General features: G+C 47.1%; 1 protein-coding gene across 2 annotated transcripts in view; it reads left to right on the top strand.

Annotated features, from left to right (window-relative positions):
• Window positions 1-16,658, top strand: part of TNR (tenascin R) — a 360,938-nt gene that overhangs the window by 291,847 nt on the left and 52,433 nt on the right. Inside the window, exons 5-8 of one of the 2 annotated variants that reach the window (XM_066261204.1) lie at window positions 4,030-4,293; window positions 6,582-6,697; window positions 9,509-9,659; window positions 15,301-15,570. In XM_066261204.1, the coding sequence (XP_066117301.1) occupies window positions 4,030-4,293; window positions 6,582-6,697; window positions 9,509-9,659; window positions 15,301-15,570 (801 nt within the window). The remainder of the gene's footprint in view (window positions 1-4,029; window positions 4,294-6,581; window positions 6,698-9,508; window positions 9,660-15,300; window positions 15,571-16,658) is intronic. The other variant, XM_066261205.1, reaches the window with a different exon arrangement.

Here is a 16,658-nt window from a genome sequence, read left to right as displayed (position 1 = left end):
TCAGGCTGTTATCTGAAGAGCTCCTTGGCTTGCTCTTTGTGAAAAGACGGTAGGAGAGGGAGCTATTTGTGTCCACGTTTGGACACCTCTGGCCAGGTGCACACACTGCAGCAGTACTGCTGCCCTCGCCCACAGCGGTGAGGAAGGTTGAAAACATGGAGGATCACAAAATAGACTTCCTCATAGGTCACTCTTTCCTCTTCAGCAAGGGCATGGAAAATAGCCATCCAGTGTGTGGGTTTCATTCGGAGGCCCCCTGGGCTGCTATAGAATGAATGTAATTTAGTGTCGACAGAGCCACCATACTGGACTCCTAGCCTTGGTCTTTGCTTGTAATGGACCGTGGGACAAAATCTCAACCTCCCTGCCTCTGTTCTCTGGCTGTGTGAAGATGACAGCACAATCAATTTGCAAACATGAGCACTTAAAACAGGCCTTCAGAGGAAGCTGCTCTGGACGTCTCGTTTCACAAGTTTAAAAAGCAGCGGTGCAGAAAGATGTTTCCAGATCCAGGTGCCTAAATTAATGGCAGAGTAAACATGAGGATCCTGGTCAAGCTACAGGAACCTTCGAGCACTCTTTGATCCTCTCTGGGATGCTAAGAAGAGAGGAATTGGAAAATAAAAATTCAAAAAGCCACCTACACGAAGAAGTTGTCTTTTGATATGAAAGCCAAGTCCTGTCAACTGATTAAAAAGTAAGATGTGGGAGGTGGGAAGACAAGCAGATGAAAGCAATGATCTACACCCACCACCAGTGAAGCAGGTTAGGGTTGAAGCCAGCCAATGAGCTGGCCAAGATCCCAGTGGGTCAACAGGATAGGAGAACCACCAGAGCACAGTCTCTGGACCTCTGTCAGACCTGTGGAGATGCACCAACATCACCCTCCGCTGGTCCCACGGCCAGCCCAGCCTTTGGCACCTGAAATCACTCGTTGGGGCACGACACTTCACGAGTCTACCATCCAGGTACAAAATCAACGCAGATCTGCAAAGGAAACAGCATGGCATATTTGCAGGTACATAACTCCATTCCTCAAGCCATAGTTTATTTCTTTTTAACTCCCCCACTCTCCTCCAAGTTTCCAAGTCAGAGCCCCAGAAAGTAAGACTCAGACTGTTCGCACCTACCATGTATCCAGAGCATCAAAGCATACAACTCCATTAGTTGCTTTAGAGTTCAGTATCATTTCATTTTATATGAATTACTGGCAGCAGGTACACACAGCTCTGGCTAAGTTATAGGGCTGGGGGGGGGAGCGGTGGTCTCGTCCATTGAGCCCCTTTCCCAAGAGTACTTTGACCATGAACGACACCATAACTGCTTTGCCATTGGAAGTGATGGCAGTGGTTACCACCAGCCTCAGGTCTCAAGATAAACATTTGCCAGGTTAAGTTGTCAATGTAAAAAAAAAAAATCTTTCTGTGCCTCTTTTTAACCTTAAAATCCCAAAATGCTCATCTTCGGTCATCCTCTACCGGCATTATTAGCTGTACTTTCTGGAAGAAGGAACCAAAAAAGGAATACTGAGTTGTCCCAAGTTGTCCAAGAATGGTTGGTAACCTGAAATTTGGAACAGCCATTTCTGTTCACAGTGACAGGAAGGGTCCCACGTCAGATGCCTAGAGTCGGAGTGCTGAGTCACAGGAGGCAGGAACTAGAGAAACTTTTTGAAAAGAAGTTTCTTACCTCTACAATAAGCACCGGTCTGGAATTCACCTCCTAAAAGATCGTCTGAACTGTGCTCTACCCCGGTTTCCTTTGGAGAGCTGTGTGTAAATGAAAGAAAGCATCTCGCTCAGCCTGTAATCGGTCCTACAAACTAGAGGGGGAAGAGCACTAAGTATAGACAATCTAGATCTGAGAAACAATTCTGCCAGGATACTCAACTCCCTGACTTTCGACGAGGCCCATCACCTGGGTCTCAGTTTCTTTGCAATGTTGGGGTCATTATGGCTACTCTATCCGCTTCACAGGGATGCTATTAAATGTGTGTTTTTTTTTATTCTAATTAGGATGTGTGTCTGAACATGCTTTATAGACTGTGAAGTGCTATGCAGATGTAAACTGGTGTTGACTGGCTACAAGGTTCTAGACTCATTCTGCCCAGTTCAAACTCCAGCTTCTGGGTTTGCTGATGGTTCCATTTCTCCTCTATAAAATAGGGAACTAGGGGTAGTGATGATACCTACCCCACAGTGCTGATGAGCAGATGAAACAAGATAGCCCACGTGAGCGTGTCCAGCATTGTGCCTGGTGCATAATAACTACTTACTATGATCGTGCAAATTACGTGCAGGCTCCGTAGGTCAACACCTTTCCCCTCAGTCCAGGAGTTATTCTGCATACTCTGTACAGAGTGTTCTTAGTGCCACTCAAACTTTAATAATGTCAGAATTCAAAAGGACACCGAGCTGATAAATTATCATTGGAAAATTTAATTCTTTAAATTCCATTGACATTTATTTAGTTTTATAAATTAAAACAATAAAACTTTAATGTCTTGATTTGGTCAACATATATCCTCTTCAGTTGGAGGAAACTCTGCTATTACTGTTTAACACGAGGAAAAGTTTGGGGCAAAAGCCATGAAAACAGACACTTGGCATTGCAAATACAGCGTCCTAACTTCCATCCTAAGAGTCTGGGCGCCTCCTGTCTGCCACTGCTGAATATTTGACGGTGCACGTGTGAGCACAACAGAGGGGCAAACAATCTTCACCTTCTGGCCCTGTAGGATGTAGCAGCTGGCTCCATCCTACACTTTTGTAAAAGAAGAAAAAGGAAGAATTCTCAGAGGAGAAATTAAAAGCCAATGGCAGCTCTTAAACTAACCGAAGCCTCCACTACCTATAAATGGAAAGTTAATTATGACCATTTAAATATTGGCCCTATCTTTGATTTCATCTATGGGCAGGTCCAATTACAGGCACAATAGAGTTAGCCTCCTAATTGGTCTTAAAGTTTCAATTATTTAATACCACACTCCTGGTGAATCTTCGCTTCCCAAGAGAACCATACATGAAAGGCTATTTCAGTGAGGTTTAATCTTTGGTGATTCTCTGAATAGCATTTGAACAAGAGAGAAAAGCAAAGCCCACAAGAATGTTTCTTTATCACCATCCCCAAGATCAAGGCTAATAAAAATTAGTTTAACACAAGTTACATTTCTTTCAAAACTTGAACAGTCTCTTTTAAACAGAGAAAAATGATACTATAAAGCATTAGGGAATGTCTTTAGTAGTTCATGGTATCTAGGACTTACTGTTTTGGGCTTCTTATATTTTGCAAGATAACCACAAATAAGCCTTTATTTCCACTTGCAAAATCAAATACTGTCTTCCAGGGTGATCTAATGACAACTTATTAAACGACCAAAAATTCTGGACACTGGTACACTGTTAAATATTAAATAACTAGCTCTCTGAAGGAAAAAGGAAAACGCCTTGCTTTGTAGCATTTGCCAGTTTCCATGGTGTAAATACTCCCTCTGTGGCCAGTTTTAAACCACCAACATGACATCACTACATGTGGAGTTGGCAATATCTGTGCAGTAGAACACAATTATTTAGTGCTTCCACCAGAGACACAACACATATAAATTACTGCAAGGGCATAAAAAAATAATAAAATGTAGTGAAATAATGTGAAAGTAATGAATTTTGAGTATTGATTACATTTGTTTTTAATGTAATTTACATCATTCTAAGTTTATATTGAATCTTTCCCAATGGTTGTATTTAACAACTGTCTCACAAAACTCCTGAGAATTTGACAGTCAACCTTTCACGAGTCAGTAGGAACCAGGTCCAGTATACCACTGACTTATGGTCCCATGGAAATGGGTGAATGAAACACAGAAGGACAAGAACCTGCCCACAAAGGGCAGGTTAGAAATCACCCAAGGCGTTGAGCCGAGCAGAACATCCAGACAGGAAACATGGGGTGAGATGTGAGGGAGAAAGGTGAGTTGAGGATGGGGAAGGCAGTCCTCTGAGCTCATGCTGTCTGTGTATTGCCTCCCGGTAGCTGCCCCTCCAGAGGACTTGCGAGTGGCTGGTATCAGCGACAGGTCCATTGAGCTGGAATGGGACGGGCCGATGGCAGTGACGGAATATGTGATCTCTTACCAGCCGACGGCCCTGGGGGGCCTGCAGCTCCAGCAGCGGGTGCCTGGAGATTGGCGTGGTGTCACCATCACCGAGCTGGAGCCAGGTCTCACCTACAACATCAGCGTCTACGCTGTCATTAGCAACATCCTCAGCCTTCCCATCACTGCCAAGGTGGCCACCCGTACGTACCATGTCCCCGTCCTGCTTCATTTTCTTCTTCTCCTACATGAGCTCATGGGCATTCATGATCGTACATAGTGTCTTTTCTTAATTCTTCGGGGATGCCTGCAATAGTCACTGCTCTTGAGGGAACGGGCTTCCGACCTGACCCACTTAGGAGAGGGTATGTATGTCATTACAAAGGCACTTCCGATTAAGAGAGTTTCTGAACTCAGACAGCTCCCATCAATTATAGAACCAAAGGACAGAAAGGACTTTAATGGTTGAGTTCTGACTTGGTCTAAGCTGGAGTCTGAATAAAAGTCAAGGGAAGTATGAGAATTATACAGACTTTGATTCTAGTTTGAGAGTCAAAACCAGGCGATCTGAAACGGGACATGTGATAAGCACGTGCTACATGGTGTGTTACAGATGGTACCCGTATAGCAGAATGCCTTGATTTTTCTAGAGACTGGCTATCTTAAGGGGCCCCAGCCACCAGTTTTTTTCATAATCATACAATCATCTCTAGTCTAGAGATTCCAAGGGTTAGAGGGGCAGTTGTGCTAGGAGCCAGTGACAAAGACCAAATATTTAGTTTAATTATGTCACAGAGATTTTAGAAGTAGCAGAGAACCAGAATGAAAAGTGACCATGACACGTAAGCCCCTGAGTCAGTACATAGGACTTATCACTGTGTATGAGATAAGAGATTGGGGCCCATTTTATGTGGGTCTCAAATAACAAGATGGTATTTGGTTGACAAGTACCATGAAAATTCAGAAAAGGGGGCGGTCAAAGTGGAAAGAGTTGGCTTGGGGGCTTCAGGAAGTTCCCAAGGACTTGAACTGAGCTTGGAAGGATGAAAAGATAGAGTCAGGCAGAGAGGACCTGTCTTGTCCCTTTCTTTATAGGTGACAAATACCTGTTACCATATTGGATTCTTCCTATGAATGCTGACTCTGTTACTATGCCTAAAACTATCTCTGCTTATATTTGAGCTTTTTTTTTTTCTTCAATTTTTCTGGTGCCTGAGAACTAGTTTTAAATATCTACAGTGATTGTGGAGAGGCAGGTCACCATCTGCCACTGTCCCCACCTTGCTTGGGGATGAGTCACCACAGCGAGTACCTAGCCCGCCTCCCAAATGTCTTGTCTCTGATCCTCATGCACACGCAGTGATGAGGTTTCCATCTCCTGTGCTGTTTCTTATGCCAATTCAGGGCATCCCCTCAGGCAAGCTCCCAGGTGACAAGGACAGAATCCTGTAAACTCCCTGATATACCTTCAAATGGGCTCAGAATCCGCCCTGCCTTTCAACCAGGAAGCGTGAGGGAGTTTCCACGTGGGGAGGAGGAGACCCGGTTGGTTTTCAGCAGGAATATCCCATGAGAGGCAGAGCTGGACTGGAAGCGGGCTCCCTACAGAACTGAGAAAAGTCACGCTGGCACATTTCAGGGCCGGTGTTCAGAGCACCATCGGGACACGCAAGCACCCTTCCACCTTACTCACCGTGTTCCATGTGTGTGCGTGTGCATGTGTGTGCATGTGCGGAGCAATAGAGGGAGAGTCAGAGAAGGAGAAAATAACAAGGTAAGAGAGGCAAAGGTGAGTGAGGGAGAGAAGAGAGAAATAAAGGTAGCACCAGAGAAAAGAAGGAAATAGTCAAATAAGAGCCAGCTCCTGGAACCTGCTCTTGTCCTTTGTGTATGACTTTGCTTCGCTTCTGGACACAAAATGGACATCTCAGGCTGTCCTGCCCTTGGTGATCTGAGCTCACAAAATACTCTTCCTTCCCATCAGAGGGTCAAGAATAGCACCCTCTTGTGCATTCTGAAGTGGGCACAGGCCACATCTCTGGCCCCCTAGTTCTCGGTGCCTCCCATTTCCTGAATGTGGAATGGGCACACGGACATTATCTGTCCTGCCACCTCTCGGAAATCTTCACAGCTTCCAAAGGTAGTTCTTGGGTTTTCTAAAAGAGGCCTGTGTTAAACACCGAGATTTATCACATTAGTGAAAGAAGTGTGACTTTTATATTTTAATAAAATTTTCTATAGACTAGAAAGCACGAATAAGTACTTGTTAGATTGGGTTTGTTGCCTTTACTCATTCCCCCATGACTTAGCACCAGGGCCGCAAGGGAGCGGGCCAGCTCTACACCTGGGGCCCGCCGTGTGTGTGACGAGACTGGCATAGCCCGCCACACCCATGGCATGGGGGGAGCACACCCCGTCAAGGCCCCTGGTGATGCTCTCCATCCCTGCCGAGGGTCGCCATGACATGGCCACCCACACTGCTGTGTTCCAGATCTGTCCACTCCTCAAGGGCTCCGGTTCAAGACCATCACAGAGACCACCGTGGAGGTGCAGTGGGAGCCCTTCTCCTTCTCCTTTGATGGGTGGGAGATCAGCTTCATCCCAAAGGTAAGGCCACCTGTCGGGCTGCTACCGTCCTTGTGTGAAGTGCTCCTGCCGTCAACGTGGGGTCAGGGACAGCGAGGAAGGCACCACCCCATTTCTCTCTCTAATCACTGAGGACACACAGGGACATTTTGTGGGTGTCTGGGCTATAAGGTGTGATGAGGGGACAACCAACAAGACTGACCCTGAGCCTAGCATGCTGGCCTTAAGGGACAGGAGGATGTGGGAAGTAGCCACCAGCCCCAGCTCTCTGCTAAGCAAGGTCTAAGGTTTAGTGAACTGTGATTAGTGGGTCTGAAGACCAAACCTTTCAAAGAGCTGGTGCTTCTCTTTGGAACAAAGGAAAAGCCAAACTGAGCCAGTCCTGTGGTCAGGCCCCAGCCTCACTCTGTGTGGACAGATGCACCAAGCGCCAGCTGGCCCAGCCTTAGTCTCTAAAGGTTAGAGACGTAACATAAAAGCACCAAGTATACCTGACCAGGCAGTGGTGCAGTGGATAGAGCATCAGACTGTGACACAGAGGGCCCAGGTTTGAAACCCCGAGGTCATCAGTTTGAGTGCAGGTTCATCTAGTTTGAGCAACGCTCACCAGCTTGAGCCCAAGGTCACTGGCTTGAGCAAGGGGTCACTCAGTCTGCTGTAGCCCCCAGTCAAGGCACATATGAGAAAGCAATCAATGAACAACTAAGGTGCCACAACAAAGAATTAATGCTTCTCATCTCTCTCCCTTCCTGTCTGTCTGTCCTTGTCCGTCCCTCTCTCTGTCTCTCTCTGTCAAAAACAAAAAAAACAAAAACACCTATTAACTGAGAAAAATTTTCCTTCAAATCAATTACATTTTAGTCTTTGAGTTAAAAGTATCCTCAAGATTCCTTTCTATTCTTTTAAGTAGTATTTTATTTTCTCAATCCTAAAACTAATGTGTCCATGTTGCCAGAGTTACCTGACTAGTTCTGGTTGTCCCGGGATTTGTTTGACCCCACAGATGTTCTTCCTAACCATATCACTCACGGGGGTGTAATGTTTAATCATACTCCTTCCTCTGGCCTCATCTCTCAATATCAAATAGCATTTTTTCAGTCATTCATCAGACTTAATGACACATGACACATTTTTGGCTAACAAGACCGATTTCTCCACTCTTAGAAGCATGGACTGCTGGAGCCACAAAAGACCTTCAAGTTCACAGAGCAGACCCTTCATTTTTATATCCAGTTTGTGTAGTTTATAGAGACTAAGAGTCTGTGACCTTAGATTTAGACAGCTAGTTGGTGGAAGGCTTAATCGAAGAACCTGGGTGTCCACTTCCTATTCCACAGCTCTGACCACTATATGAGAATGCCCCTGCCTCCCTTATATGGAGGTAATCATGTCATAGCAAGCTAAATACATCTGAACAGACATTCTATACAAATATTTTATTGTATGTCTTATTTATGTTAAAATGATCAGTAAAGTATGGAGACAAATAGGTTTATAAGAATGCAGAGAGATTCATGTCACCCTACTGACCAGGCAGAAAAACACTATACCAGCTTTGCTTGTTTTACATGCAACATGTGAAAAATTTGAGGGGCTGGCTAGGGCATGCCAAGGTCAAATACATGGCCACATGGAATAACTGTGTGGTCTGTAGGTTGAGGCCATTTGTCACACTGATTTCTAAGAGTATGGCCGTGAAGTACATAGAGGGTACTCTGGGTAGCATGAAAAGAGAACAAAGAATAGGGGGGAAGGGCAGTACCCCCAAAAGTCCTCTCATGTCTCCCATTTCCAGGGACACACACAAAAGATGTATAATAGAAAGACAAATGGGTAGGTGCAGATAATAAATCTGTTGATCTTTCTCATTCCCCCTCCTACCACTTTGTCTCTTTCCTCTCTCCTTTGTCGTCCTTTTTTTTTCATGCTTCCTCTTTCTCTCCTCTGTACTTCTCGTTGGTTGTGTTCCTGACTCCTAACTCATCTGGGTGAATAGGAAACACGACACTGACACATTCACACCCACCGAGGCAGATTTATCGGCAGACGCTGTGGGCGCACCAGGCGCGCACCCTGGGCCCTGACTTCTGAAGGGCCCCACAAAACCCTAACTTTACACTTTTTTTCTAATGACACTAAGTTTGGTTTTATATGTGCAATTCTAACATTAATAGTACATAATATTTTTTATTTATTTAAAAATATGATTAACATGTATTTTTATTTTCCCTCTCTTTCTGTTTAAGGGGCCCAATATTTTCTTCTGCACCTGGGGCCTCCACCGACCTTAATTTGCCTCTGCATGCCCAGAGCAACACCATGAAAAACTCCAGACATGGCAAAATAATAGCTCTGGCTCATTTAGAAAAAGGAACTGGGAATGTCTTCATTTGGAAAGGGTTGTGTGTATACACAGAGCTGTTGATGCACATACACAATTCTGTTCTTCTAAAGAGCCAAGGACAGGCTCATCATGATAAATGCCCAAAAGTCTGACAGATGTTAACTGGAACCATCAAACATTTCATCTTTGGCAAGAGCCCATCTGCACCCCCTAGTAACTAATTTTTATTGGCAAGCTCAGCAGACTCTGGAAAGGCCAAAGAAATGTTCTGGAACGTTGGTTTTCTCCATTTTCTGAATCCTCTTAGAGTGGTGGCCCTCTCCCTGAGGAGCAGTCCCTGGCCCCGGACACTCTACGGTCATCACGGAGGGAAGAGGAGTAGTAGTCCCCAGTTTTCAATCACAGTTTGCAATTAGTGGCGCACCTTTCCCTCCCAGTGATTTTCTCTTGCTTTCTCTGCTTCTCCCCTCCCCCACCCAACCCTCCAGAACAATGAAGGAGGGGTGATTGCCCAGCTCCCCAGTGATGTGACGTCCTTCAACCAGACGGGACTAAAGCCCGGGGAGGAATACGTCGTCACTGTGGTGGCTCTGAAGGAGCCGGCTCGGAGTCCCCCCACCTCGGCCAGCGTCTCCACTGGTGAGTGCCTCCGCCCTCCGTCCCCACGGCTACCCACCAGGCTACTCAGGAGGGAGAACTACAGACCTGCCCAAGACGTAGAGGCCAAGGGGGGCTAGGGCTTCTCCCAGGGCTGAGAACAATTTTGGTACCTGGAGGTGGAGGTACTCTTACCAGATGCTAAACAGAACATCTTCCTCATTGCTTCCTGCAAGCATAGAAAAACCTGGGCGAGTATTCTAGGGGGAAAATTCCTTGTTAAAATTTCCAGTGTGTTTTTTCCAGTCTTACTCATTAAGAGGTCTCATTTGTCAGTCCCTAGTATCCTGAGGTTTGGGACCTACTGTGAGAAAGTCATCCAATCCTTCCAGAACCTTAAGTCACTTTACAATGATGAACAATAATCCCTCCTTCATTGCGTTGACATGTGGATTAAATCAGACAAAGCACAGAAAGTAATTGGCTCTGTGTTGAAGAGACTGAGTGCTCAATACCTGATAGGTCCACCTATACCCAGAGAACGCACTGAGAAGTGAGGGTGTGGAAAACACGTCATTAAAAACCAGTAAGTGCGGGCTGGGTCGCTGTTCAAGGGGACAACTTAAGTTTATTATTTCCTCCCCACAGTTCATGTCATGCAAGATCATTATATTTCTAAGTTTGACTCATTAACTGTGTCGTGTTTTGCCTTCTCGTTTCCTTGGCTAACACAGGCTGACGTTATAAATTAGTAATTATGGTGCGTGTGCCCTCCCCAAGAATATTCTGGAAGTTATAAATAGCATCTAGTATTATTTTGGGTTATTTTATGGATGGGAGAACTGAGACTCAATGGTTAAGCAACTTTTCCTGTTAGTACATGACATAGGTGAAGTGGGTACAGCTTTGTTTTCGTAAACAGAAACTAACACTGAAGAAAGCCAGTCACGAGTGCAGAACGGAGGCCGAGTTGGCCAGTGAAGGGAACCACAGCGCTATGTAACGGAACACGTTGGCTTAGTGATTCATATTTTGCTCATTGGATTCAAACTAAACAACATACTGGTTTACTGATGATTGCGGAATGAGATCACGTTCCCTTAGGGCCCTGGGCTCCAGGACAGCGCCTCAGGGCGGAAGTGAAGGGGGCGTCCACGCCTCCAACGGCTCTCACTCCCATGCTCATCACACCCTCCGGCCACGGAGCCTTTATATTTCGTGCAGCCATTTAAGAGTTTGTGCTTTAAGAAGAGTATCATCCCTCCCAAAAAGAGGCTTTTAAACCAAGTGCTCTAATCCAAAGATGTTTTAGCAGGAACCCCATAGCCGTAAAACTACACGTGCTTCGTAGAAGTCCCTCCAGATGCCAGGGACTGAAGGTCCACAGCTTTGTTCCCCAAGGTGGCCTGGAACCTGAGGAGTTGGTATCTCGCATGTAACATGTATAGATGCGCCTTTCCGACGCGGAACATTTCGGGGTCCCCAAGGCTCTGCTGTGATTGGCTAGCCGGAAGGCATCAGTAGAAAATGGGGCTAGAGGAAGGTCCATTAGCGGGCAGCGGGAACTTACACCTGCGGGATGTCCCTCCTCCCGATTATCCATCATCGGCAGCACTGACAGCAGATAGTCCAGCCCTGCGTTCCTCTTCTACCTAAACCGTCCTTTTTTTTTTTTTAGAGAATTTGCAAGATTTTTTGTTTGGAAGTTTCCTCAAATGAGAAGTCAAAGTTCCAGATATAGAAATTTGTGGTAAAGCCAGGGAGAGGTGTTTTTTTTCTCCAATGAAGTAAAATGTCCCAGTTAGTCTTTGGCTTTGAGAACAGACTCATGAAGAAACGGAAAGAAGAAGATTTGACCACAGCCGGCTTTCTGAGCAGGGCTTGGCTTGTTTAGAAACCAGGGCCTGAGTCTGAAAGCAAGCTGGCGCCTCCGGACTGGACTGGGATAACTCGACTCGGTGGCCAACGGGAAGGTAGACTCCCAGAGCAGAGAACAGGGCTGGCTCCCGACCGTGTCCACTATTTTTAGAACATGGTTGTTTAATTATTTCCTTCTGCTGAGGCCTGACCTACACCGAACCCCTCCTGCGAAGCTCTTGAGTCCTCATCAGACTCTCAGACTGGCTTCTCCCAGGCAGGTCATTTTGGGAATGCAAATGACAAGACCTCCTGCAGTGAGCCCACTCTGCTAGACAATCACATTCTAATATGGGCCCCGTTCAGACTAGGATTGGGAGTCAGGGCAGTTGGAAGAGTTGGAGGACACAGGCCTTACATGGTCTTCTGAGTTTCTGTGACATTTTTTTCCTCCAAGAAGTTCTAGTTCATTGAAATTCTTCCCCTTCATTCTCCTGGGCACAGAGGATCGTTCATTCCTTCCATTCATCCCACACCTGTTTACTGAATGTCTGCTGTATCTCAGGCACCGTGCTCAGACAGCGGCCAGGAGACCATTTCCCCCCTTTTGTGATTAAATTCAGTGAAACTTGAAAAGGTCCAAATTGTCTAAAACCACTAAATACGGCATGTTGAAAATGTCAGTACATCTGTGCAATCATACGGTTACCCTAACTATGAAAAACAAAACTTCATGTTAACTCCAGGCAACACCAGAATGATCCGGTGGTTTCCATTCTGGCTGGCACTGGACCCCGAACCATAAGCTGCTTAATACAGAACAGGACTGGACCAGACCTGGAAAGTGGGGGGCGAGGGGTGACCAGGAAAAGGCCTAACTCGGAGGCAAGGTTGAGAGACCCAAGATCAGACTGAGGCTGTCTGTCTGGAGAGAAACACTCCATTCTAGAGACGGAGCAGGAGGTGATCCAGTGTGAATTGATGACTGAACCAGTCTTAGTCAAGGCTCTCTGGTTACAAGAAAGAAAGTGTCCTTAACTAGCTAAAGCAAAAAAAGAGAGAGAATTTACTGGAAGGACAGAGTCTCATGGAACTGCAGGACCAAAAGTGCATCTGGCCTTCTGAGAGACTTGAACCAGAAAATGGAAATTTAGAAATCGAGTTGCTGTCTATAAGTAGAAGCTCCACACAGTCACTCATTGCTGCTTCTGTTTTCTCCTAAAATTCTGTACCCAGTTCTGGCAGGGCAGGGAGACTGGGGTTCCCCACACCGAGCACTTCTCTGCGACACCAGCAGGGTGCGCTATAATTCCACTCGGTTCTGCTGCTCTCCACCCAGGGGAGAGCATCAGGCGCCACAGGTGGAGGGCTCCATCCCACAAGGCTGTCCTCCCTTTCAGACGCCAATCCCAAATCCGGGTTGTCACCTGTGCTTCTGACTGGCTTCAGAGCAGAGGTGCCCATGTCCCCTCTGTGGGTTTGATTAATTTGCTAGAGCAGCTCATAGAGCTCAGGAAACCTGCTTGCTCACTAGATCACTGGTTTATTACTAAAGATATTAGAAGACCTTGCAAAAACTGATTCCTTGAGACCGAGCCCTCCAGGCACAGGATTTCTGAGTTGCTGGGGGGGGGGGGGGGCTTAAAATAGCTTCATTGCAGTGTTTTTCTACCTCACCCCAAGAATATGTCATGGTTTTTTGTTTGTTTGTTTTATAATAAGGTCCACATGTGTTGTTAGTTTGTTGATAAAGTTCTACCACCTTTCTATGGGCAAAGCCACAGTTTAGGTCTCAGACATCTGAAAGCAAGATTAGAGTTTATTTAAATTAACAAATGCATAACCAACTTGAAACCACAAAGTGGGCAATGGCTCTTAAAAGTCTGTTTATAAACTGTGAGGTCACGGGTTGGCCTCTCTGTGGATTCCTTTGGTGGCTCTGAATTCAGTTCAAAACAGCATAGAGGTGGGCAGCCAGCCACACCTGTACACACATTGTAAAGTTCACTTACACACTGCTCTTAAGCTCACACATGGAATTTAGTTGCACTAAATTCCTGGCCTGTAGACCTGGTTGAAATTTATATTGTAAAAGCAGTAAATCATTACCCCCAACCAAGATATTCTTGTCCTTATAAGTGGATCCTTGCTTCAGCTGCATTTGTTACTTAGGCCCGATGGCCCACTGTCCACAGAGACCCTGTGAGGTTTGTTACAGACCAGTGTGGTTTAAAGAAAAAAAAAAAGATATTAAAGGCTGTGAAGCAACGTCCAAATGAAGAGACATGTAGGGAGAGGTCCTGATCAAAGGAGCCTCTGTCCTTGTGTAGTTTGGAAGGGGCACAGGGCCACACGGACGCTCGCTAAACCCAGTCCTTTGGGGTTTGATAAAGGTTTCCTTACATAGGCCTGATTGATGAATTGACCAGCCGGCAGCAGTCAGGGCTGGGATTGAGAGTTCCAACACTAATCCCGTGGTTGGGTCCCCAGGCAAACAGCCTTCACCCCCTCCATCTCTCTCCCACTCCCCTCCCCCCCCTCGCTCTCCCTCTGTCCCCCTCCATCTCCCTCCATCCCCCTCCATTTCCCTCTCTTCTCCTCCCTCCCTCTCTGTTCCCCTCTTTCTCCCTTTCTTTCTCTTTCCCCAGATCAGATGTTTTCTATGAATAGGATAGAGAATGGCCAGAGCAGCTCTCATGGTCCAAGTTCAGCTAACCAGAGTTTCTAGTTCTAATTCCAAACCATTGAAGAATATTAATATTAATTGGCTCCAGTCAGAGGGGTGTGGTTCCATAATAAACGTACACATGGAAGCTGGGAAGATAACGAGTAATTGAGTGCTCCATAGAAGGGCATGTCAGGCGTCAGACATACCCTTTTTCATTCCAACCGAGTTCTTTCTATTTCCTGCCACATTCTCTCACCTTCCCCCTGTGCCCAGAATCTAATTCAATGTGAACAGGATCCCAAGTCGGTACAGGTGCCATGACTGGTGAGACCCCCTTGGAAACCAACCAGGTTTCTAGGGTAACGCCATTCCACAAGAATGGCCGCTCTCAGCTGCTCAATGCCAGAGGCCAGGGCTCATGAGGAACACATGTTGAGTACCTTGGAGGGACTCTGTGTGGCTGCAGTGTCCTGACTCAAAAATATACAAGAACAGGTCGGGGAAAATAGCCTACCAGAGGCTGTTCCGAAATTGAGGTCTCTTTTTTCATTTTTTAAAAACATGCCTCAGAAGGCATGTTTCATGCCACAAATGCAAATGTCTATTGGGTATTGGTAGTGTCTAGCAGCTGGGTTGAGAGCTGTTTGTATGACTGAGCAGAGACCTCTTTTGGGTACTCCCGACACCCTCTTTGGCAACCAAGTGGGAAGTCTCAGGTGTTTAGATGAGGCCAACGATGTCACAGAGCTTTCCTCAGGGCTCAGGGAAGGTGAGTGCTGGGCCGTGGGCACACACGGGAAGCTCAGTGCTCAGGTCTTAGTCCCATTATCTGCAGACAAGCAGCACTGGCCCTCTCTGGCCAGTAAGTCCCCCTCCCACCCCTGCCACCCAAACTGGGAGTGCTGGGACAGAAAAACCACAGCCTGCTGACAGCAAGATTTGAGAGAGCTGAATTCCAGCGCCAGTCACTCGGATCCCAGGCTGTGTCCTCAGAAGAGAGCTTTCGTCTCACTGTGCCTCCTTTTCCTCATCTTTAAAATGGGATGATAACAGTGATCCGCTCCCTGCCTGACTCGGCTAACGGAAGGAGAAGGGAGAGAACAGATGTCACATATTCCTTTCTCAGACTTCCTCTTCTGTTTGATCCTTCCTGTTCAGTCATTGATGGGCCCACACAGATCCTGGTGCGAGATGTCTCCGACACTGTGGCCTTCGTGGAATGGACCCCTCCTCGAGCCAAAGTCGATTTCATCCTCCTGAAGTACGGCTTGGTGGGCGGAGAAGGCGGGAAGACCACCTTCCGGCTGCAGCCTCCCCTGAGCCAGTACTCCGTCCAGGCCCTGCGGCCCGGCTCCCGCTACCAGGTGTGGGCCAGCGCCGTCCGCGGGGCCAACGAGAGCGAGGCCACGACCACCCAGTTCACAACAGGTAAGGCTATGCTGGGGCAGGCGGGCTTGGGCCAGGAGACAGGGGACGAGCCAGCTGATGGCGTCGTCATGGCCAGAAGGGTCACGGCCAGAGGGGTCACGGCCAGAGAGGTCACAGCCAGAGGGGTGTTCGCAGAGTGCGAGGACATGTCCTGGGGCATCCATGTCACTGCAGACATGACAAAAAGGAAGTGAGAGGTTTCGGGGGCCCCTGCTGGTGCTGCATCGCCAGAGACGAACACACCTGTGTCACCAGCCAGACCTGTGATCTGATACAAGCCTCATCCCATGGTCTCAACTTTCTCACATGTAAAATGAAAACATCGTCTTGGAGACATTTACAAAGCCATATTATGAGCCCACGAGGCCCTCTGGGAAGAGCTGAGGAAAGGGGCCCCTTTGTTGCTATTGGCAGAAATTGTAATAATCCTATACTTCCATCATGACTATACTACCATGATGGCACCCCTTGGATGTGTGCAAAGTCCCACCTGCACCCCTGGAAGCCGACCTTCGCCTGAGGTCCTGTGACTGCCATTTGTAAGCGCTATCTCAAAGGCTAAGAGGAGGCCTGGCTCCCCCAGAATAAAGCCTGTGTCGGTGTCCCCTGGTCCTGTTGTGATGACCTCCCCCCACTTCCCAAAGCTGCTGGGACTCTTAAAGCTGGGAAAGGCCTGACCTCACGGGCATGTGCTCCCTGACTCTCTTGGAGCCCGTGGCTGGTCAGCTAGTGGCAAATAGGACAAGGCACCAAAAAACAGGCTGCCTGCCACTCAGACTGGGCCCGCAGGGACCTATGGTCAGACTGTGAGTCTCTTATCTAACCCAGACTCTCAGTCTTGGCCTCTATGCCCTGGGGAGGTCACATATCAAGGAATGTGTCTGCCAACTCAGTCATTCCAGGGATCAAAGGAAGCTGCTAGCATTGGTAAGATCTAAGAGCCAGCATCTCTTACAGGGTACAGTACAAGGAGAGTCACTCCTTCATGCATCCTGCCTAGGCTTGTGGCCTACGAGCCTGTTATTAGGTGGAGTAAGCCAATTGGGGGACATCAGGGAGGTTCAATAAATAGCACCCCAATCCTCTAC

The sequence above is a fragment of the Saccopteryx bilineata genome, chromosome 2 (assembly GCF_036850765.1).
Source record: "Saccopteryx bilineata isolate mSacBil1 chromosome 2, mSacBil1_pri_phased_curated, whole genome shotgun sequence".
NCBI classification, from domain to species: Eukaryota; Metazoa; Chordata; class Mammalia; order Chiroptera; family Emballonuridae; genus Saccopteryx; species Saccopteryx bilineata.
This window is presented reverse-complemented; position numbering and strand designations above follow the sequence as displayed.